At 39.8% G+C, this 24,734-nt stretch overlaps 2 protein-coding genes across 2 annotated transcripts; both read left to right on the top strand.

The window, feature by feature from the left end:
• The first annotated feature begins 1,856 nt into the window (after nucleotides 1-1,856).
• Nucleotides 1,857-2,402, top strand: LOC132597409 (interferon alpha-1-like). The gene has a single exon (XM_060299998.1). It carries the CDS (start codon nucleotides 1,857-1,859, stop codon nucleotides 2,400-2,402), a length of 546 nt encoding a protein of 181 aa, XP_060155981.1.
• Nucleotides 2,403-16,491: 14,089 nt separating this feature from the next.
• IFNB1 (interferon beta 1) lies at nucleotides 16,492-17,049 on the top strand. Its single transcript, XM_030840633.1, has one exon. The coding sequence runs from the start codon at nucleotides 16,492-16,494 to the stop codon at nucleotides 17,047-17,049; it is 558 nt and encodes a 185-aa protein (XP_030696493.1).
• Nucleotides 17,050-24,734: the final 7,685 nt, after the last annotated feature.

The raw sequence follows: 24,734 nt of genomic DNA, 5'->3' as shown, positions 1-24,734 counted from the left end.
CCTGAGTTTAATAGAGTGCCGGGCAACAGCTGAAAATTGTGCTGCTCTTACAACTTGAATCCCCAGAGCCATAGGCACCTTAAAGGAAAGAGAATCCTAGGGGTTTTAGCAACAAACTCAGTAGGCATGACTGATACCAGTAGGAGTAGAGTGGGAATACCAGCCACTGTCTATTATAATCCCAGCAAATACGACCGTGATAAAGGAAAATACCTTGGTCATTCGTAACTGCCTTCCAGTAGGAGGAGACCATCTGAGAAACTGCTTTAGTTAAAAGTACCTGTTGCGTGATTACACTGGGCCTGGTGCCGAGGATACCACAGAGAATACGACAGAGTCCAGTTGCTACAGAGCTGATTTGCCACAGAGAGTCACATACCTATTATTTATTGAAAGATCGGAATTAGAGAGGGCTGAGGCCACAGAACATCCACTGCAAAATAAAAGAATTCATGATCAGAGTTGAAAGTGAATTCTTTCCATGATACCAATCAACATTTATCCAGTTCTCAATTAATTACAAAGATGGTTTTCTTTTGTTTGAAAAGAATAGGCTTGGATTGGAACCTCTGACAGTCCTTTGGGGAATCTGAAATTCAATGCAAAAATACAGAGAAAGATTCAAATCGATGATGATTCCTAAATCATCTGGGAGCAGATCGCTCCCACGGGTGCCAACAGTAGTTGTTAGGGGTGCGAACAAATCTTAGCTACTACAATGGTGGGTGGCACTCCAAAGCTCAACCCTATCCAGCAAAATCTCACTCCTTTGTATTCATTTTTCTCTTTGGGTTTTCTTGTGTATGAGACGAGAGGCATTGACATTGAGTGCATGGAAGATACACAATATGCAGGATCAGTGCTACAAGCCATGGTGGCTTGATGTTTCATTACAGGACTTTCTCTCCATCATATGCTTGAACTCAAAGTCATAATGTGAGAGGTGCCTTCTGCTTACTTATGAGGTGTCCTTGTCTGTCTTGTGGATTTTGCTTATATTTGAGCCTCAGTGTGATGTGGGCATCGGGAATTAAGCACAAATAGGTTGTATTTTATTATTTAATTCTAAAAAAGTTATCTAGGAGATCAATAATTACGTCTAGTCCTAAAGAGAAAAAGTTGTTGACAATATCTAGAGGAATATCTAGCAGCTAGTGAAGTTAGAAATCATTTTATGATATGAATCAAAACTAAGAATTACTTAAAAATAAATGTTAAGAAAATCATTTAAATTTTCAATGGTTTTAGCAGTTTTGATAGATTTTTAAATATATCTATACATTGGTATTCTTATGAAGTATTTGTATAAATTTTTATTGAATATGTAATTTGATACATTCCTATTTATTAAGTAAATGTATTACATTAAAAGTCATTCTGCACACTTAACCAAAATGTTAAATTAATTGCAGTAGCTTTTACAGCTAATTTTTAGCCTAATTTTTTTTGTCATACTCACCCCTGCATCGAATAAAAAGAAAAAACTTTTCACTTTCTTTTTCTATTTATAAAGTAGAGGTATGCATGGAGTACATATTGATGTACCCAGTATATCTGTGTATCAAAATTTCATAGGGGGGCCATATGGAAAAAAATATCTAGAAAGGTTCTGTGGGCAGGAGAAGGGGAGGCAAGAATGAAAAACAGTGGTTGAGAAACACTGCCCTAACCTATCTGGAGAGTGCAAAATGAAAAGCAAAGACAGAAGTAGAAAGTAAGAGGGAACATTCAGAAAATGGAAACCAATTTGCTCCCATTTAAGACCCAGGCCTGAAGGAAGGTCTTCAGAGAACCTAGAGAGCAGGGTTCACAGAGTCCCCACCTCAGCCAGGCCAGCAGCATCTGCAGGGTCCCCGATGTCCCCAACCTTGTCCTTACTCCTGGCCCTGGTGCTGCTCAGCTGCCACTCTAACTGCTCTCTGGGCTGCGACCTGCCTCAGACCCACAGCCTGGCTAACACGAGGGCCCTGATGCTCCTGCGACAGATGAGGAGAATCTCCCCCTTCTCCTGCCTGAAGGACAGAAATGACTTTGGATTCCCCCAGGAGGCGTTTGGAGGCAACCAGTTCCAGAAGGCTCAAGCCATCGCTGTCGTCCATGAGATGATCCAGCAGACCTTCCAGCTCTTCAGCACAGAGGGCTCGGCTGCCGCTTGGGATGAGACCCTCCTGGACAAGTTCTGCACTGCACTTTATCAGCAGCTCACTGACCTGCAAGCCTGTCTGATGCAGGAGGCGGGGCTGGAAGGGACTCCCCTGCTGAAGGAGGATTCCATCCTGGCTGTGAGGAAATACTTCCACAGAATCACTGTCTATCTGCAAGAGAAGAAGTACAGCCCTTGTGCCTGGGAGATTGTCAGAGCAGAAGTCATGAGATCCTTCTCTTCATCAAGGAACTTGTAAGAAAGACTCAGGAGGAAGGAATGACACACACCTCGTTCAACCTGAGAAATGATTCTCACTAACAAGACCACACTTCCACCTGTGCTGCCATGTCAAAGACTCTCATTTCTGCTCTCATCATGCCCTGAATTGAATCAATCTGTCACATGTTTTCAGGAATATTAAGCAACATCATGTTCAACTCTGCAGGCACTAGTTCCTTACAGATGATTTATTTATCTATTTAAAAATTTATTTAACTATTTATAAAGTTTTAACTTATTTTTTGTTTGTATAATATTATGTGCACCTTTAAATTGTGGTTAAGAGAAAAAACACTTTCTTTGTATTTAGTCTATTTATTTTTTGCTTTGTGCATTAAGTAAATTTTCACCATAGAAAAATTTTTATATTTGTTTATTCTTAAAAAAGAAACACCGAACCTGAATGTGCAGTCTGATTAAAGAATGGTGCAATTCATTTACATCATTATGTAAATGATATGATACACTAGTTAGAGTCATTATGATACTCTAGTTAGAAGTAAATATAAACATCGTCTAAGCCAGGTTGTATGTTGCCCTCAGGATATAGTGGTGACCATAATGAATGTCCTATGATTTTCTCCTCTGATTTTGTTAACCAGGTTATAATAGCCTTGTAAAGTGAATTGATCAAATTTCCATCTTTTCCATGTCCTATTAAAATAGGAACTAAACATGTTTTACTGAATAGTTTTATGACATAATTTCCCATTTTGCTCTCTCTTCAAGACACTTCAGTGAGGACCTATATTGTTCTTTAAAGACTTTTGATAATGAATTTCTATTTCTTTTGGACAGCACACCATGCTGAAAAGAGTCTAAGAAGATCCTCATGCACTGGAGCTAAACTTGTCTAAAACAGTATCTAAGTTTTATCAAAATAAATTGTATTCTATTTCTTTTTTGAATTTTATTTTATTTATTTTTTATACAGCAGGTTCTTATTAGTTATCTATTTTATACGTATTAGTGTATATATGTCAATCCCAATCTGTATTCTATTTTGATTTTTATTTTTCTCCCTTTGTTTACATTGCCTAGGAATGTGCTCAGGAATATATGAGGTGCTTGAATTCTTGTCAGGAGAACTTATGAAATGAACCCTCAGCAAACAGTGCTGAGACAACCCCTTGCAATTTGATAGTCAGAAGCTCATCAAACCACATATTCCTAGCATAGCATTTATTCAGTCAACAATACTTAAATTCCTACCATGGGCTGGGCGCTGTGCTAATGACTGGGCATACGAAATTCAGACTTAAAAGTCTAATCTGCTGGAGGAGACAAAAATTAGCTATCAGTTACACAACAGAATGATAAGTCTTCTAAGGGAAGCACTGTATTTGCAAGGCAAACGCATAGGCCTGGAGCCACATTGTAAAATGGAGAGACATTATCAAAGAATGGGTACTCTAGGACTGATAGATGGATATAGAAAGACACTTAAAGAACTGGACAATGAGAAAAGGGCCAGAGACACTGTGCAGGCCATTTGGAAGCAAGAGCTAAATCAAAGGGTTGACAAAATTGGACATTTTTAGAAAATTAGAAATAAAAAAGAAATAAGGGCTAGGAGCAAGACCAGGTTTTCCTCCCTACCAGGGATCTTGAAATGAGAGATGGGAAAGTTACACCAGGCCTTGAATGCTCCTGCTGAAACTTGGAGACCAGGATGCTATTGTTAAATTTCGTACCAGAGGGAGGGAGAACTGGGTCCAGTTTCCTTAACTGTTAAACTGAGATCATTATAAAACCACTTCATAAAACTGTGGTGAGGATTAATTGCTTTAATTTATGTAAGGTGCTCAGAATGGTACCAGGCAGTTACTAAGTGCTCCTTACTTATTAGCTCTTCTATTTGAACCTGGTTAGAAGATTAGTTCCTGATGTTCTGGGTCTGTGGTCAGGAAGATGAGGCAGTTCCAAGAGAGCTGTTCAGGAGGCATTTTAGTGCCAGGTCAACCACTGGACAAGGGAGAGGAGAAATAGCCATTCACTGGGATGACTGGGCCAAGTGCGTTGCAACAAATATCCCAGAGTTCCAGACAGAAGCATTCATACTTGGCTCACACGCCAGCTGTCTACAAGGACGCCCCTTCCTCCACTGGTTTCTTGCTTGAGTTTAGGAGCTAAAAGTTTTGAGTTTAAACTCAAGTTTATCCCTTGAGTTTAGGAGCTAAAAGTTTCCACCAGAATGACGCAGGCATCTTGCAGGCAGTCGGAGGAATCCTCTGCTCTGTGCACTCAACTCAGCCAAGAAGCTAGGTCAGAGGGGAACCCCAACCTCAATTCTCCAAATCCAGTTTGGCAACTTGCATTCAGTTTCCTTCACTTGTTGCGTCAAGTTCGTTGCTATTTTTGCATTCCCCGGTTCATTACGCAATCTCTGAAGATGAAAGAAAGCTAAAGTTACTTGTAAGTTTGGACTATGTAGACGGTTTTGCTTTCGCTCTTTCACTTTAAAGAAGATTCAGAAACTGCTTCAGAGACAGAAAACTCACACACAACACATACAGTAAGACGTGCCCACGTGTTAGCAGAGGGAAGGCAGCTGATGCTTGTTCAGCAGCTGCTGGAAATGTGTTGCCCATTTAATTCTCTTCTCAACCTTAGGCTGGCCTGGCTCAATCCACCCCTGAGAGTGATTGTAAGAATTAAGTAAGTCCAGCTCAGAGAATGGCCTGGTATTTGAAGGGAAAAGTAAATCCAGGCTTGATGCAGATGGGGGCATGTTCAGAGAGGGCCAATCTGGAGTGTCCAGCAGCAGCGGGGTCCTGGCAGCAAACAGTGAGAGACACGGGATGGGCAGCTCCTGCGTGTGCCTGGGCCATGAACCTTTTGATGGGAGCATTCTGAGGGTGACGGGGGGGTGCAGAGTGTAGGATCCTCTGGTTGTGCACGTGCTGGGGGAGTTTGCTAGAACTAGGCAGGGCCCCGAGCCAAGTGGCCTAGTCCCAGCTGCATGCTGAAGTGACCAGGACAAAAACTGTGGAATGAGTCTAGTCAAAGGCCTGTGACAAGACATCCAGGGTGTGAGAAAGGGGAAGAGAGAAGAGGCTGAAACCAGTGGCACTTAGATCTTATCTGCATATTCAACTTCTTCACACCAGGTTGGAGGCCTGAAGGTGGAGGTCTGTGTGTCACCAGCTGTTGGCTGTGGATACAGGGAAGCCCCAGCCTGGGCAGAATCAGCCTTGGGTGCTGAGTGAGGGTGAGAGCGAGGCCGCAGGTGGAAGACTGGGAAGACAGACTCTTCCCTCAGGCTGGATACGGACTTCTCCATCGTGGTCCCTAAGTTTCACGGGAACTCTAGGCCGCGGAGCAAAATTTCTCCGGTGAAATTAGGACTCTTGGTGAGATTACCACTGATGAGTGTGGAGAGTATTGTTTTGGAACCAAGCTCTTCCTCCTCTCCTGTGTCCTCGTTACCTCCCAGCCTCAGCCTTTTTTAATGGACTTTACTACTCCAAATGTAATTTCACACCACGGTTGCTACCCAAGGTCAGGAAAAAGTGTCACATTTGTTATCCTGTGATTTGAATACAACAACCAATAAAGAAAAAGATGAATGTTATTGTAAACCCATAATACTCATCTTTAGTTAACCACCCAAATAGGTACTTGTAAACATTATCAACGTCAGCAGTTTGCAAATGTTTTGGTCTCAAGACCCACTGATACTCTGAAAATTATTGAGACCTCAAAGAGATTGTATTTATGCAGGTTATATTCATTGGTATTTACCATGTTAGAAATTAAAACTGAGAATGCTTTAAATATTTATTCTTTTAAAAATAACATTATATCTTAACATAAAAACATACTTTTATGAAAAATAACTACAGTTTCCAAAATAAAAAAAAATTAACAAAAAAGTCTTAAAGTTTTGCAAATCTCTTGAACGCCTGGCTTAATAGAAGGCAGCTGGGTTCTCATATCTGCACTGCATTCAATCTGTTGTGATGCATCGCTGATTCAAGTCTTTGAAGGAAATCCAGTCTCACACAGACGTGCAGTTGGAAAATGGATGATCTTGAAGACCTCAGAAAGAGTATCTGGGAACCCCTGGGGTCCTCAGACCACACTTTGAGAGCCACTCATATACATTTATCATACCAGATTGAAAGGATACTTACTGCCCAGAGTGAGTTTGAATTTCTGTTCATCTTCTTCTTATTGTCCATTTCTGCTTATTTTCATTATAATTTAGACAAGTAAGAAGTATGGGAAAACATTATACTCTTGTGGTTGCTATTGTTCAGGATTATCAGCTAAATGATTTAGATAAGAGTAAGTATACGTGCACAGTTTTGATTGTTGTTTACTAACTTCTCTTATTATTAAGTATAACAATCATGCACAAAAGTGCACAGAACAGTAGCACAAATTTTAGAATAATTAAAGCAAATACTCATGTAACTACCAACCAATAAAAACAGTCAGATTTTGCAACATTCTGGAAGCCTCACCACCGATCACAATCCTGTGCACCCCTTCATGAACGTAACTCCTACCCTGCTCATTGCAGGTGACCACTATCCTGAATTTTATGGTAATCACTTCTTCACTTTTCTTTATAATTTTACCCTAAAATACAGTCTACTTTTGCCTATTTTTAAATTTTATATAAATGCAATATGTATGCTTTGGAGTTGAGTTTCTTTCACTCACCACTGTGTTTGTGAGGTTTATCCCTGTTTGTGCAGACAGTTGTGGTTCTTACTTTTCACTGTTATTAACACCCCTATTATAAGCACAGATAACAACATATTTATCCATACAATTTTAAGGAATATTTGGGCTGTTTCTAGTTTGGGACTATTATGAATAATGCTGCTATGAATATTCTTTACTTATATCCTGATGCATATTTACATGATTTTTTTCCAGGGTAAGTGCTAAGAGTCGACTTACTGGGTCATAGGTCATGCATATTTTCAGCTTTGCTGATAATGTTTTTTAAGTAGTTGTACAAATTTACACACCAAACAGCAGTTGCTCCATATGGTCATCACACTTGAGATTTTCAGTCCTTTAATTTTTTTACTTGCAGGCAATGTATTTGTTTATCTAAAAATTTGAAAAAGCAACCAAAAACATTTAGACATAGTGTTTGCAAAGTTGGCTGGATAGAAAAGCAGAATTAGTTATTTTCGTGTGTGTGTGTGTGTGTGTATGAAAATGTAACGAAACATTAGTCCATTAAAAATTAGAAAATGTAATGAAAAAATCATTTCATTCATACTTGCAACAATAATAAAGCATAAATATGTTGAAATAAACCTCAGAAATATTGTGCAAGATATATAATCAAGCCAGCAGCAAAACTTTACTGAGAGACATTTTTAAAAGTCCAATGAAATGGTAATATTTGCTTTTTTATTCTTTATGAAGTGGTTAAGAAATGTTTGCTAAATAAATATTTGTTCACTAAATGAATGTGTGTCTTTCAGGAGGAGGCTGGCCTTGGCAGTCTCCTATTGCAGACTCTGATTTCCCTTCTCACTGATGCTCACCGCCTCATCACGTGCTTACATGTCCGTTGCTCACTTACAAAAAGAATAAGTTGGAGAAGTTGGTTAATCCTCATTGATGGTCAAGGTGAAAAAAAAAAAACACAACCTCAGTTGTAACCTCAGTGTAAGAGAAAAAAAAGTTATATTTTTCATTGGTTTCTGGCCATCTTATTTGAATCAAAAATTCATCTATAAACTTGTACTTAGAGGCCCAAGGTGAAGATAACTTGCCCTGTCAATGCTAGTTTTTTAAATGATTAAAGTCCACACTTTATTCAGATCTCCTTAGTGTTTACCTAATGTTCTTTTTCTGTTCTGGGATGTCCTTTAGAATATGCCGCATTACCTTTAATTACTATGTCTCCTTAGGCTCCTCCTGACTATGACAGTTTCTCAGTAGTAGACGTTTTATGTTATTGTCAATGGTAACATTTTTATTTTATTTTTTAATATTTATTTATGGCTGCATTGGGTCTTCGTTGCTGTATGCGGGCTTTCTCTAGTTGTGGCGAGCAGGGCTACTCTTCGTTGCAGTGCGTGGGCTTCTCATTGTGGTGGTTTCTATTGCTGTGGAGCATGGGCTCTAGGTGCACAGGCTTCAGTAGTTGTGGCAGGTGGGCTCAGTAGTTGTGGCTCGTGGGCTCTAGAACAAAATCTCAGTAGTTGTGGTGCATGGGCTTAGTTGCTCCATGGCATGTGGGATCTTCCCAGACCAGGGCTCGAACCCGTGTCCCCTGCATTGGCAGGCGGATTCTTAACCACTGTGCCACCAGTAAAGCCCCATCAACGGTATCGGTATCATTTTTAAATGTCATTTTCCAATTTCTTATTGCTAGTATAAAAAGAGGTGATTGATTTTTAATATTGATCTTATTTTCAATGACATTGCTAAATTCATTTTTTAATTCTAATAGTTTATGTATTCTTTTGTAGTTTGTATGTACACAATTACATCATCTGTAGATAATGAAAAAAATATCTGAGACAGTCAGCAAGAGATTTGACTAGGCCCCTCACGAAGAAAATAGCCAAATGATCAATAAGCATATGAAAATGTGCTGAACCTTGTTAATAATCAGGGAATACGAATTAAAACTGTAATGTGATATCACTATGCATAACTAGAAAGGCCAAAATTAAGCAGACTGGCAATACCAAGTGTTGGCAAGAGTGTAATGCAACTGACATCCCATACATTGATAGTGAGAATATACATTGGTACAAACATTTGGAAAATATGTTTATTATTAACTGCTAAATCTGAACATATGCGTATTCTATGACCCATTTACTTCATCCTAGGCATATAGCCAACAGAAGGCTGTACAAATGTGCACCGAAAGATACAAACAAGGTTTTTCATAGCAAAATCAATTATAATGACAAAATCAGGAGGAAAAAATTCCAAATGTTTATCAGTAGTGGAAAAGATAAAACACTGTGGCATTTCTACATGGATATGACACATTCCTGCAAATTAATGGACTATAACTGCACACAAAAACATAGATGAATCTCGCAGACATACTATTGAGTGAAAGAAGTCGTTCATACAAAGTTCAAAAACAGGCAGAATCTAGGCTGTTAAAAGGCAGTAGTGATGCTGGGGGAGGAGCTTAGTGATGGGGGAGGAGAGAGGGGCACTGGAATGTGATGGGGGAGGGGAAAAGGGCCAGGTAGGGTTTCTGTCTGTTGGTAGTGTTTATGTCTTCACTTAGTTTGTGGTTTCAAAGGTGTGCAGAAGTTTATATTTTATGATTTGTTGATTGTATACTTGACATTTGTGCATGACTTTCTATGTATATTATGTAAACTTTTTTTTTTCAGAAGGAGGAATGGGGAATTCTCCCCTTATGTATCAAAACACTCTCTTAATATACACGTTGTTGCCCCTTCCAAGATATCCCTGAAAGATTGTTTTTTGCCTTAATTTCTATTTTGCCACTGCTCACGAACTTCTTGCTAACTCTTCATCTTGTCTAATTTATCATCTTTTATAGTGCCGTTTTTTGTTGAAAAAATATTTGAAGAGATGAGGAAGAGAGAAGACAACTGTAATTTTGATTTCTAGAGACATAGTTTTCCTCCATAGATAATCGTATCAAAAAAGAGAAGGAAACTCTTTCTGTCTCTGAGGTTTTTCTGTCTCTGAGGTTTATAGCAAAGCAGTTCCGAATTCAAAAGATTTCAAATGGCTAGAAACATCATTCAAGTTTTACTTTCTAAATGTCACTCTGCCTCTCTGAAAAACCTCATTAACCAGAAGAAACTGATACAGGGACTGGAAGTAGTTCTCTGGACCGCAGAAAGCTGGTAGGAGAGAATGCACAAAGAAAAGTCTCCACAGAGGGAGGAAGTGAAAAATGGCTTCCAACAACAGAGGACAAGATGAAAGAAAAGGGCCAGCGCATTCATTCTTGCAATGCAGGTATACAAAAATAGATCTCCCTGACAGAGATAAGGCTATATGAATTTTCCTGATTATTTTGATAAAACTCAAATAAATTAGGGGAAATGAAACAAACACAAACAGAAAGATGGTGTCTTCCAAAGGAACAGATTTTAATCCATTCATAAGTGGACTTCTGCAGTGAGTATCACCCGATCCTCAGGAGAAGCTTCATAAAGGCAATTGGAAGAGAAATATTAGGAAGCACCTCATGAACACAACAGCAGAAATTGGAAAGACGACAAAGGGAAGAAACCAGAAAAAAGAATTCGTTTTTTATAATTCTGTATCCACCCCCTTCTTCCAGTTCCTTAGCTATCATCTTTATTTTCAGCCTCTACAGCCATGAGAGCCCCTGGGTGGGACTTTTCCCTGCTTCAGTTCACCTCCAACATTTCTGCCTATTCTTCTGCCCAGAGCAAAACATAGTGCCCTCTACGCCCGAAGACCTCTTGAATTAAGTACAAACGCCACATTCTGGTATTCAAGAGCCTCCACAATACATCTCGAGCTGATTTTTCCACCCTCAATCCCCTTGACTCTTAGCACAGAGCTTGTCCACAATTTGAAGCTCCATCTATGTGCTCCCTGCAAACTCGTCCATTCTCCTGGCTCTGTTCGTGCTGCTCCCTCTGTCTTCAGCTGTGCTGTCCACCATGGTAGCCATCAACCACATGTGGCCAACTGAGCACTTGACTAGTCCCAACTGAGCTGTACTATGACTGTAAAAGTATTTTGAAGGCAGTGTGAAAAAGAAGAATGTAACTATCTCATTAATAATTTTATATTGGTACATGTTGAAATGAAAATATTTGGATATATGGTGATAAATAAAATATACAGTTAAAATTAACTTCACTTGTTTCTTTTTACTCTTTTGATGTGGATACTGGAAAATTTTAAATTGCATGTATGGGGGCTTCCCTGGTGGCACAGTGGTGAAGAATCGCCTGCCAATGTAGGAGACATGGGTTTAAGCCCTGGTCCAGGAAGATCCCACATGCCGCGGAGCAACTAAGCCCGTGCACCACAACTACGGAGCCTGAGCTCTAGAGCCCATGTGCCACAACTACTGAACCCACATGGCACAACTACTGAAGCCCGTGTGCCTAGAGCCCATGCTCCGCAACAAGAGAAGCCACCGCAATGAGAAGCCCGCGCACCACAATGAAGAGTAGCCCCCGCTCACCACAACTAGAGAAAACCCGCACACAGCAATGAAGACCCAACACAGCCAAAAATAAATAAATAAATAAATTGCATATATGGCTCACATTATATTTCTTCTGGGCAGCGCTGATCTAGAGTGACCTCCACCATATTGCCTGCACCATGGCCACCATTTCTTAAGTTGCACTGCTTGCCTCCTTATCCTCTCCATCAGCTATAATTCCTTTTTCCTTTGAGAGTTAGCATTGTCACCACGGTTTGTACCATGTATCTATATGAAGGCACTGGCCATGGTCTGCTTCATATTCTAACTGTGGCATAAGGAAAGAGCACAGCTTTGACTGCAATCCGCCCATCTTATTAGCTGTGTGTATCTTGGGCACGTTACTTAGCCTCTCTGAGCCTCAGTCTTGCCCTTTAAAATGGGGATGACAATAACCCATCTCAAAGGTTTACTATGAGGATTATTCAGAGAATGGCACATAGTAAGTGTTCAGTATATGGTAACTAATACTACTGCTACTAATGCCACTGCTATTATTTTTATTCCATTAGGGTATGAACTCTCTTAGCAGGGAGGATCAGAAGCTGTTGGATGTGGGCAGGATGAGCAGGCCCTTTGTCACACCTGGGGAGGTCAGCTCTACATGAATTTGCAAGTCAACCTGGAGGGGCAGGCCCCAGTGACCAGACTCCTCAGACAACCTCCCTTCCCTGAGTGCAGTGGACCACTTCTAGGTTGACTGACCTCTGTGACTCCTTGCATTGGCCTTTGTGTGTGAGCCATGGATGATTCCAGGCTAATCCAAGTATCCTTTTAAAAAAGAAGAAACCTTGAGGAATTATTCAATGACTGACACAACTGGGCATTTTAAAGTGGAACAGCTGAGGGGCTTCCCTGGTGGTACAATGGTTAAGAATCCACCTGCCAATGCAGGGGACACGGGTTTGAGCCCTGGCCCGGGAATATCCCACATGCCACGGAGCAACTAAGCCGGTGCGCCACAACTACTGAGCCTGAGCTCTACAGCCCGCAAGCCACAACTACTGAGCCCACATACCACAACTACTGAAGCCTGCACACCTAGAGCCCGTGCTCCGCAACAAGAGAAGCCACGACAATGAGAAGCCTGTGCACCACAATGAAGAGTAGTCCCTGTTCACTGCAACTAGAGAAAGCCCGCTCACAGTAACGAAGACCCAACACAGCCAAAAATAAATAAATAAATTAAAAAAAAAAAAAGTGGAACAGCTTTCTCTAAAATCCATTGTGCAGAACTCATGAGATGGTTGACATTCTGTTCAGAGATGGCATGCAAAGATTAAAAGGCCAGAAAGAATGAAACCCACATAAGATGCAGAGTAACCAGAAATGCTGGGTTTATTGTTTCTTTACTGTAGATTAATCAATAATGAAAGAATACATTCACTGTGGAAAATTGAAAAACCACGCAAAAAAAAAATCATCCTTTAGTTTCATAAATCAAACATAATCACTATTAAAATGTTGGTATATTTCCTTTTATTTTTTTTCTGTACATACTTCTACATAGTTACATAGTATGTACCGTTTTGTGTCCTGCTCTTCAATATAACTAGGTGCTTTTTGTTTTCTAATGGCACAAGTAACATATGGTCATTATAGAAAAAAATTTAGACGTGAATAAAACAAAAGAAAGGCTAAAAATTAAGTAACCTTAATTAAATTCTTTCAAACAAAGTGCACAAAATTTTGAAAATGCTTAATAATCCTGTCTCCCAGCTATCTTTTGTTTTTTAAACATCTTTATTGGAGTATAATTGCTTTACAATGGTGTGTTAGTTTCTGCTTTATAACAAAGTGAATCAGCTCTACATACACATATATCCCCATATCTCCTCCCTCTTGCGTCTCCCTCCCACCCTCCCTCTCCCACCCAACTAGGTGGTCACAAAGCACTGAGCTGATCTCCCTGTGCTATGCGGCTGCTTCCCACTAGCAATCTATTTAACATTTAGTAGTATATATAAGTCCGTGCCACCCTCTCACTTCGTCCCAGCTTACCCTTCCCCCTCTCAGTGTCCTCAAGTCCATTCTCTACATCTGCGTCTTTATTCCTGTCCTGCCCCTAGATTCTTCAGAACCATTTTTTTTTTTAGATTCCATATATATGTATATATGTGTTAGTATACGGTATTTGTTTTTCTCTTTCTGACTTACTTCACTCTGTATGACAGACTCTAGGTCCATCCACCTCACTACAAATAACTCAATTTTGTTTATTTTTATGGCTAATATTCCATTGTATATATGTGCCACATCTTCTTTATCCATCCATCTGTCGATGGACACTAAGGTTGCTTCCATGTCCTGGCTATTGTAAACAGTGCTGCAGTGAACATTGTGGTACATGACTCTTTTTGAATTATGGTGTTCTCAGGGTATATGCCCAGTAGTGGGATTGCTGGGTGGTATGATAGTTCTATTTTTAGTGTTTTAAGGAACCTCCATACTATTCTCCATAGTGGCTGTATCAATTTACATTCCCACCAACAGTGCAAGAGGGTTCCCTTTTCTCCACACCCTCTCCAGCATTTATTGTTTGTAGATTTTTTGATGATGGCCATTCTGACTGGTGTGAGGTGATACCTCATTGTGTTGTTTTTTTTTTGTTTGTTTTTTTTTTTTGCAGTACGCGGGCTTCTCACTGTTGTGGCCTCTCCCGTTGTGGAGCACAGGCTCCGGACGCGCAGGCTCAGCGGCCATGGCTCACGGGCCCAGCCGCTCCGCGGCATGTGGGATCTTCCCGGACCAGGGCACGAACCCGTGTCCCCTGCATCGGCAGGCGGACTCTCAACCACTGCGCCACCAGGGAAGCCCCTCATTGTGGTTTTGATGTGCATTTCTCTAATGATTAGTGATGTTGAATATTCTTTCATGTGTTTGTTGACAATCTGTATATCTTCTTTGGAGAAATGTTTATTTAGGTCTTCTGCCCATTTTTGGATTGGGTTGTTTGGGTTTTTTTGATATTGAGCTGCATGAGCTGCTTGTAAGTTTTGGAGATTAATCCTTTGTCAGTTGCTTCATTTGCAAATATTTTCTCCCATTCTGAGGGTTGTCTTTTGGTCTTGTTTATGGTTTCCTTTGCTGTGCAAAAGCTTTGAAGTTTCATTAGGTCCCATTTGTTTATTTTTGTTTTTATTTCCATTTCTCTAGGAGGTGGGTCAAAAAGGATCTTGCTGTGATTTATGGTCATAGAGTGTTCTGCCTATGTTTTCCTCTAAGAGTTTTATAGTGTCTGGCCTTACATTTAGATCTTTAATCCATTTTGAGTTTATTTTTTTGTTCTCATAGCTATCTTATTATCATGGGGAAAAATCCAGGTACAAACATTCTCTGACCATCTCTGACTTGAAAATCACAGTGGTCTTCAGTCTAGTCCTTTACCTTACCATGCATCCTCCCACCACAGGGCCTTTGCATATGCAGTCCCATCTGATCTTCCTTCTGATTTTAGCTCCAGTGTCATTACCTCAGGGCAGTCTTCTCTGATTTCTTCTACTACATTATGTCCTTATATCATAGGTCCCCTTATATCATAGGTACACACAATATCACTTACCCCTCCTCTGTAACATTTGTTACCATTGCATTTTTAGTTTTGTGTATTTCTTTGATAAATGTTCTGTCCCCTGCTTAACTGTATGATCCATGAGAGTGAGGATTACAGTCTGCAGCAGCTCATGCTACAGCTGCCCACAGTGTGGATTTAGTAAATTCAGGCTGAAAGATAATGCAAGGTTTCCTGAAAACTGAAAGTTATTACTTTAAGTATCATAATTATTAGAACTTATTTTTGTCTTGAAATCTTTAAAAATGTACTCTACATCTACCTGTCTATATAAGCAGGACAAAAAATCATAATTTGATTCTTTTTACTGAGTCCTCTCTTATCAAAATCAGTTACTAAACTCGAATTCAAAAACGGTCTCAGAAATATTGAGCTAGAACCACTTGTCTCAATAGTAAAATCCCCTGATTACTTGATTGTTTTCCTCCATTTTCCTTCTGGACCTTCTTTTAATATGAGGTATAGATTTTGATGCAAATGGAAAATCAGACACTTAGATTGTTAGAAGTATGTACAAAAAATACATTGGCCCTCAATAATGGTCACAAAGGCCCCCTAAAGAGGAACCATGGACTTTTATGCATGGCCCATGTAACATTCATTTTGCCTGCTTAGAGATATTACTTAATTTCTAGTTTTCAGTTATATTCTGGATAGCTGAGATTACCAGATAAAGCAATAAATTAAGGATGAAAAAGTTATGTGTTGTCTCGTTGCTTATGGTTAAGGCCCTACAAAAAAAATTCAGATCAACTTAATTTGACATCATTCTATTTTAGTTAAAAGAAAAATAGCTGTCTTTTTAAAAATAATAAACTGCATGTATTTATTGATTTGTAATAGTGTATTGGGAATTAAATCTAGTTGTTAGGAAAAAGAAAACTCTCTTACAAACAAAGACTACCTCCCAAATCTCAAAATATGCAAAAAGAAAAAGAAAACTATCCTTTCCAAATTAAAGAACCTTGTAATAGTCAAGTTCAAAATGATTTGGCTTATTTTTTTCTTTAGCATTTCACTGAAACTTTACAAAACATTAGAAATCTTTTGTATATCTTTTCCCCCCTAATATAGATAAAAGAAAATAACAAGGAGCTTAAAGAAAAAGAATTTTAGAGACAACTAATAAGTTAAATGACATAGGAAAACTGAAAGGGAGAACTGAAAGTGGGAAATTCCTCTCCAACAGAAAGAGTGGAGGGCCATGCTGTATAAGTAGACCACACTCATGGAGAAAAGACATTCACACTGCAAACTCCTGAAGACTTGGCTTCAGCATCTAGTAGTAGACCAGATAACGCTGTTCCTGTTTTCATCATGACCCACAGGTGCATCCTCCAAACTGCTCTCCTGTTGTGCTTCTCCACCACAGCTCTTTCCATGAGCTACAGATTGCTTCAATTCCAACAAAGGAGCAGCAATTTGGCATGTCAGAAACTCCTGCGGCGGTTACCTGGAATGCCTCAACATTGCCTCGAGGACAGGATGGACTTCAAGGTCCCTGAGGAGATTAAGCAACCACAGCAGTTCCGGAAGGAAGACGCCGTATTGGTCACCTATGAGATGCTCCAGCAGATCTTTGGTATGCTCAGAAGAAATTTCTCTAGCACCGGCTGGACTGAGACCATCACTGAGAACCTCCTTGTGGAAGTCTATGGGCAGATGGATCGTCTGGAGACAATCCTGGAGGAAATAATGGAGAAGGAAAACTTCACCAGTGTAGTGACCATTCTTCACCTGAAGAAATACTACTTGCAGATCATGCAGTACCTGAAGTCCAAGGAGTACAGCAACTGTGCCTGGACAGTAGTGCGAGTGGAAATCCTCAGGAACTTTTCCTTCCTTAACGGCCTTACAGATTACCTCCATAATTGAAGAACTCCCCCCTGTGGCTATGGGAACGGACAATGCTGCCAATGATGTCAGGCTCTTCAGCCAGGGGAGGTTCTTTAAGGAACTGACAGGCAATGCACTGGATTTGAAAGGACAGTTAAAGACTTTAAGCTTTTTTAAAATTAATTTATATATTATTTATTTATTTAAATTTTACCATGGGAAATAAACTTTTTATGAAACAAAAGTCAACATGGCAGTTTTCATTTCAATTTGATTTATGTAACCATCATATTAAAAATTGCAGATCACCTAGGAGACGTTCTTTTTAAAATAAGCCTGCAGAATAGTAGAATTTCCGGGCCCTACCTTCAAGGAATTTGAAATACAAGGAAGCCGTGTGGAATATACAAGGTAAAAGATGATAAGGGGATGGGATTTTAGGAGAAGAAATGTGGCCTGAGCCTCTACAGAATTAAAATGGGAGAGCCAGGTAAGTGACTGTGGAACTAGAAGCAGGGGTGCCTACTGCTTCTACACTGTGCCCCAGGCTCTTTGGCCCTAAAGTTAGAATTTGACGGCTGTCAGGGTAACCAGGGGAATATTTCAGCTCTTGTGTTTGTCCTAAACTCATCCCTATTATCTGTGGGGTGCTCTGCTTCCCTCCCCATGCCCCACAGGATTTTAAAATATTTATGTACTCATCCCCCTCCTCTGGCCAAGCCTAAGAGTGAGAAGTCCCAGGCACTTCTGTGACACTGTTAAGTAGCAGTCCCTTTATTTTACTCTTCATGGTACAGCCAAGATGTATGGGTGTCTTAGGAGAGCTGGGGTCTCTGTCGACTTCCAGGGTACAGACACCAGAGGGAGAAAGAACTCTGCCTGATACCCCTGCTGTCTGGCTAGGTTTTCTCCCCATTTTTTTTTCAGAAAAGCGAGTCTGCTCCTGGTTCCCCCTTCCCTGTTCATACAGAATTTCAGGACTATCCTATCTGTTTTTTCTGCTGCTCTGCATCTCTGAAGCTACATACTCTCTAAAGTCAAATCCAAGACAGGTGCAGCAGATTAAGTTGTTTTAGGCCAAGTGAAAAACCAGGGAGCATGGGAGAAAGGGAAATTCGGGTGGGAGACAGGGGGCACTCACTTATTCCAGGGCTTACCCTGAGGAAATAAAGTTTCCCTAGGAGCTCTTTGGAACCTGGCCAGCATGGCTGGGTTTCTGTCTTTGTAGCGAACCCTTTGGGAATCTGAATTTTTGATTGTTCCTGTCATTAGCAGCTACCATCCAGGCACTGAGCTGAGCTCCTACCTATGTAACTGGATTTAGTCCTCTTCGAAGGCACCCCCCCCTGGTGGCGCAGTGGTTGGGAGTTTACCTGCCAATGCAGGGGACATGGGTTCGTGCCCCGGAACGGCTGGGTAAGCGTCTGGAGTCTGTGCTCTGCAGCGGGAGAGGCCTCAATGGTTAATAGGCCGGCGAACGAAAAAGAAAAAAAAGCATCCCTCAGATAGGCATAATACTGCAATTGCTTTTTACAGAAAACCAAGTCTCCAAGGGGTTTAGTAACTGCCCCCGCTCATATAGCTAGTGAGTGGAGGTTAAAAAAGAATTACAAAGGTAAGAATCATATACAACATTATTTGTATCTACGAGCTTTCTCCTAGAGCAGCACAGAAGTCTGTGTTCCCTTTAAGGAATTCAGCTTTGAGAAGAAATGTTAGTCAAAAGTTTCAGAGCAGACACTATCGTGCAGACAATGAGCTCGGGGCTCCCCCTTGTGACTCAAGTTGGGTAAAACACCAGCTGTGGGACAGAGAAGTGCCATCCTGGTGGGTCTGCGGCTGTTGCTGTCCTCCCAAGCCAGGCAAGGTCCCGTAAAATGATAACTTTCCCTCTCCCCACAACTCCCCACAGTCTGAGACTCCACACCCCAGTTCTGCCAAAAGCCCTTCCACAGCCGTGCTTCCTTTTGCCTAGGAGTCAAAAACAAGATCCGTACATCAAAATGCAGAGTGAAAGGCATGCCTAGAGCAGCCAAGAGGATGCTAAAGAAGTTTGCCCGGTCTCCATTGTGAAAATGACTATACTACTCAAAGCAATTTACAGATTCAGTGCAATCCCTATCAAACTACCAATGGCGTTTTTCACAGAACTAGAACAAAAAATTTCACAATTTGTATGGAAACACAAAAGACCCCAAATAACCAAAGCAATCTTGAGAAAGAAAAATGGAGCTGGAGGAATCAGGTTCCCTGACTTCAGACTATACTACAAAGTTACAGTAATCAAGACAGAACAGTACTGACACAAAAACAGAAATATAGATCAATGGATATATTGGGGTTTTCTATCTTATCAATAGGATAGAAAACTCATAGATAAACCCACCTTATCTTTGATAAAGGAGGCAAGAATATACAATGGAGAAAAGATACCCTCTTCAATAAGTGGTGCTGGGAAAACTGGACAGCAACATGTAAAAGAATGAAATTAGAACACTCCCTAACACCATACACAAAAATAAACTCAAAGTGAAGTAAAGACCTAAGTGTGAGGCCAGACACTACAAAACTCTTAGAGGAAAAAACATAGGCAGAACACTCTATGACATAAATCACAGCAAGATCCTTTTGACCCACCTCCTAGAGAAAGGGAAATAAAAACAAAAATAAACAAATGGGACCTAATGAAACTTAAAAGCTTTTGCATAGCAAAGGAAACCATAAACAAGACCAAAAGACAACCCTCAGAATGGGAGAAAATATTTGCAAATGAAGCAATTGACAAAGGATTAACCTCCAAAATATACAAGCAGCTCATGTAGCTCAATATCAAAAAAACAAACAACCCAATCCAAAAATGGGAGAAGACCTAAATAGACATTTCTCCAAAGATATACAGATTGCCAACAAACACATGAAAGGATGCTCAACACCACTAATCATTAGAGAAATGCAAATCAAAACCACAATGAGGTATCACCTCACACCAGTCAGAATGGCCATCATCAAAAAATCTACACACAATAAATGCTGGAGAGGGTGTGGAGAAAAGGGAACCCTCTTGCACTGTTGGTGGGAATGTAAATTGATACAGCCACTATGGAGAACAGTATGGAGGTTACTTTAAAAAGCTAAAAATAGAACTACCATACAACCCAGCAATCCCCCTACTGGGCATATACCCTGAGAACACCATAATTCAGAGAGTCATGTACCACAATGTTCTTGGCAGCTCTATTTACAATAGCCAGGACATGGAAGCAACCTAAGTGTCCATTGACAGATGAATGGATAAAGAAGATGTGGCACATATATATAATGGAATATTACTCAGCCATAAAAAGAAACGAAATTGAGTTATTTGTAGTGAGGTGAATGGACCTAGAGTCTGTCATACAGAGTGAAGTAAGTCAGAAGGAGACAAACAAATACTGTAAGCTAACACATATATATGGAATCTAAAAAAAAAATATTCTAATGAACCTAGGGGCAGGACAGGAATAAAGACACAGACATAGAGAATGGACTTGAGGACACTGGGAGGGGGAAGGGTAAGCTGGGACGAAGTGAGAGAGTAGCATTGACATATATACACTACCAAATGTAAAATAGCTAGTGGGAAGCAGCTGCATTGCACAGGGAGATCGGCTCAGTGCTTTGTGACCACCTAGTGGGGTGGGATAGGGAGGGTGGGAGGGAGACGCAAGAGGGAAGGGATATGGGGATATATGTATATGTATAGCTGATTCACTTTGTTATACAGCAGACACTAACGCACCATTGTAAAGCAATTATACTCCAATAAAGATTTTTAAAAAAATAAAAAGTAAAAAATTTAAAAATTAAAAAAGAAGTTCACCCGGACCGAACAGCTAAATTGGCCGAGAAAGTGAGAGGCTGGGGCAGCCCTAGAAAGGCCTTCTCTGTGTGTGTCCAGGGGACTAGAGGACAGAGGAGAGGCTTCTTCTGCAGAATTGTGAATAACTGTGCCACTGCTGAGCATTCTGGTCCATCCAGAATATCAAAAGTATGTTCATCATAGTAGAGGATAAATGACAATTAATATTAATTATAATAAGAATGCCGGAGGTTAACCTAAAACCTCATGTTTGAGTATTTGCATATGTTAAACAACTATGCCACATATAAGGCAACATATCTTCATAGATAGCTACATATGAGGAGTGAAGTGATTATTTTAGCTGGCACCAGAATACCTCCCTAGAAAAGCACTTGTTTAGGAGAATATCGAATGGGCCCCTTGAGATACAAGGTGAGATCTTGAGGTTGTGGACGTGGCAACACAAAAGACAGCACAACATCAATAGCATGTTTTTGGGTGTCTGTTTTTAAGGAGGAAAGAGAGAGAAACACAGCCGATGGTGTTGGAGTTCTGATGCTCCCTGGAATAAGGCAGCAGTGAAAAATTTCTGATGAGGGCAAACAAAGGACTTTTAAGAACAAGGATGTCTCACAGGCAACTTGAAATTATGTGCACTGATGTGATGAAATCCTGTCCTCCATCTTCTTCAAACCTTCAGTAGAGGTGGCTACCCACACAAAGTCCCCGTGTTTGTAGAAATCATAGAGTGTCCAGGGTTGAAATGGTATGGGGAAACAAGCAGACGTTGGCTAGATGTCCATACGTGAACCAAATCAGTGGGGACAGCAGGCAGAGCCATGACAACAGAGCCACTTCCCACCTCCACCCATCTACCTCCCAAGGAAATCGTGGAGAGGACATGGATTAGGGGGTGGAGCAGTTTTATCTACTCTTAAGCCTTTCGAAGGGCCTGGTGAACATCTTGGTTAACATAAATATTACGTAAATATTGCCTAACCATATGGACATGTAGATACAGGGTAATATCAGTGTACATTTGTATGGTATTTTTCGCACTTAACAAAGCTGGTATTTAGGAATTTTGGGTGTCATTAGGCACTTTTAGGCCCTGAGATATATCTGATGCAGGACCTTGTTTATAAAATGCTCTGAAGAAAATGAAAAGAACATGCCACAGTCTGGGAGAAACTATTTACAAATCACATATCTGATAAAGGACTTGTGTCTAGAATATATTAAAAAATACTCTCAAAACTCAACAATAAGAAAATAACCCAATAAAAGTGGGTGATATATTTGAATGAATACTGTACCAAAGAGATAGATGAATAGTAAATCAGTACATGGAAACATGCAAGCCTTCTTCATAGGTTTTTTTGTGTGTGCTTGTGTGTATGTGTGTGGTTTAGATCAGATAATGAATGTGAAATGGTTTTTAATTACACAGGAGCCCATTTGATTACATGAGGACCTACCATAGCCACTACCCTTCCTGAGGAATGTCCAGCAGCCATCCTGGTCCAGTTCTGTATGTGACACACTTGAGGTCTGTCCAGCAGAGAAGGCAAGGCCCTCACTGATACGGACTTCTGTGTCGACTAGTCTAGTTATGAGACAGAGAGTCAACAGCTGGTAGTGGAGTCGGAAGGTGAAGGGCATCCAGAACCAGGTCTTGCTAATTGCAAACATTTTCTCTAAATCTGTCGTACCGGTGCTTACTGAGCCTGAAAAAGAAATTGTTTTATGAATGTATCCTTTTTTTTCTCAATGTTAATTGTTGCTTTATAAATATGAGTTTAATTGTCTAAAATCTCTTAGAATAGTTAGTTTAAAACAATCAAACTCTGAGATAGGACTAGAATTGCCAGCACAGAAGTGTACTCTTAATTTAGCAGGACCACGTTAATCACTTAATTTGTTAATTGACTTGATGGATAGTACTCCAAACACTTGTTCCCATCAAACAATTATCACCAAATCAGCAAATTTGGCCTCAGTTGGCATTCTGTTTCAAAATTTTTGCTTTACTTTATAATTCTCTGTGTAGGGTGTTCTTAGGAAACTCAAAATGCATTATTTAAATTATATCTCCCAACAATTAGCCTAGGAATAAGAAAAAAATGGAGTTCCCTTCAAAAGACCTTCTTAAGAAAATTAAAGACCTGTTACAGACTGGGAGAATATATTTGTAGTTCACATATATGATAAAGGACTTAACATCTGTGCATAAAGAACTCTCAAAACTCAAAAATGGTAAAACAACCCAGTAAAAGACTTGACTACATTTCACCAAAGAAGATACACAGATGACTAATAGGACAGGAAAAGATGATCAACATCATTAGGCATTAAGGAAATGCAAATTAAAGCCACAATGAGACACCATTGCATACTTACCAGAATGGCTAAGGACTGACCCTATCAATAATTGGTAAAGATGTAGAGCAACTGGAACTCTCATACACTGCTGGTGGAAATAAAACACTGTACAGTGTCTTTGGAAAATCATTCTGCAGTTTCTAAAAAAGGTAAACATACACCTACCATACGACCCAGCCATTCCACTCGGTTATTTACCAAAGAGAAAGGAAAGCATGTTTCTATGCATAGACTTGTATATGAATGTTTGTAGGAGCTTTACTTGTAATATCCCCAAATTAGAAACAACTCAAATGCCCATCACAAATGAATGATTATAAAATGGTTGTAGTATATCCAGATAATGAATACTATTTAGCAATTAAAAAGGATGAATCCTTGATAAACACAATGGCATGGATAAATCTCGAAATTATGCTGAGTATAATAAGACAGACCAAAAAAAGGAGTACATTCTGTATTGTCCCATTCATACAAAATTCTAGAAGGGAAAACTAGTTTATAATGACAGAAAACAGATCAATGGTTACCTGAGGATGGGGGTGGTGGGAGTGAGGAACGAGATGGAGGGAGAAACTACAAAGGGACATGAGGAAACTTTTGGGGGGACATGGATACGTTCTCTGTGTTGTTGTCGATGGTTTCAGGAGTGTACATATATGTCAAAACCAATCAAAGTGTTCACTTTAAATATGCAGTTTATTGGATGTCAGTTACGCTTCATTAAAGTTCTTAAAAATATATAAGAAAACAAATACAAAGTAGAATGGAGCCAACGCATCGTGTGTCCCTTTGTCAGAATCAGCATACTTTGTTTGATGGCTTAAGATCTCTTAATAAGAGTCCAAGATAAGATTAAATTAATAGGCCCTCAGAAAGGAAAAATTATCTTATAGTCTAAGTTCAACGTTGTCAGCAGTTAGATTGTAAGAGGCTTTTATGTCACACTGCAATAGTCTTTCATATTTTAAAAGGTTGCCCAAGAAGTTTGTCAATATCCTCTCATGCTAAAACTCTGAAAAAAAGCCTAGAGCACTTTATAAATAGTATAAAATTTACCATTTTAACCATTTCTAACTGTACATTTTTGTAGCAGTAAGTACATTCACATAGTTGTGCGACCATCACCACCATTCAACTCCAGAGCTTTGTTATATTCTCCAACTAAAACTCTGTACCCATTAAACACTAGTTCCCCATTTCCCCCTACCCCTACCCCTGGTAATCACCATTCTACTTTCTTTTTTTTTCACCATTCTATTTTCTGTCTCTATGAATTTGACTACTCTAGGTACCTCATGTAAGTGGACTCATACAGTATTTATTCATTTGTGACTGACTTATTTCACTTAGTATACTGTCTTCAAGTTTCAGCCATGTTGTAGCATGTGTCAAAATTTCCTTCCTTTTTATGGATGAACAATATTCCATTGTATGTATATACCACATTTTGTTTATCTATTCCTCCATTGATGGACATCTGAGTTGCTTCCACCTTTTG

The sequence above is a fragment of the Globicephala melas genome, chromosome 6 (assembly GCF_963455315.2).
Source record: "Globicephala melas chromosome 6, mGloMel1.2, whole genome shotgun sequence".
NCBI classification, from domain to species: domain Eukaryota; kingdom Metazoa; phylum Chordata; class Mammalia; order Artiodactyla; family Delphinidae; genus Globicephala; species Globicephala melas.
This window is presented reverse-complemented; position numbering and strand designations above follow the sequence as displayed.

What these genes read in the sequence shown, in the direction of transcription:
- LOC132597409 (XM_060299998.1), top strand. Translation starts at nt 1,857, where the DNA reads ATGTCCCCAACCTTGTCCTTACTCCTGGCCCTGGTGCTGCTCAGCTGC.
- IFNB1 (XM_030840633.1), top strand. Translation starts at nt 16,492, where the DNA reads ATGACCCACAGGTGCATCCTCCAAACTGCTCTCCTGTTGTGCTTCTCC.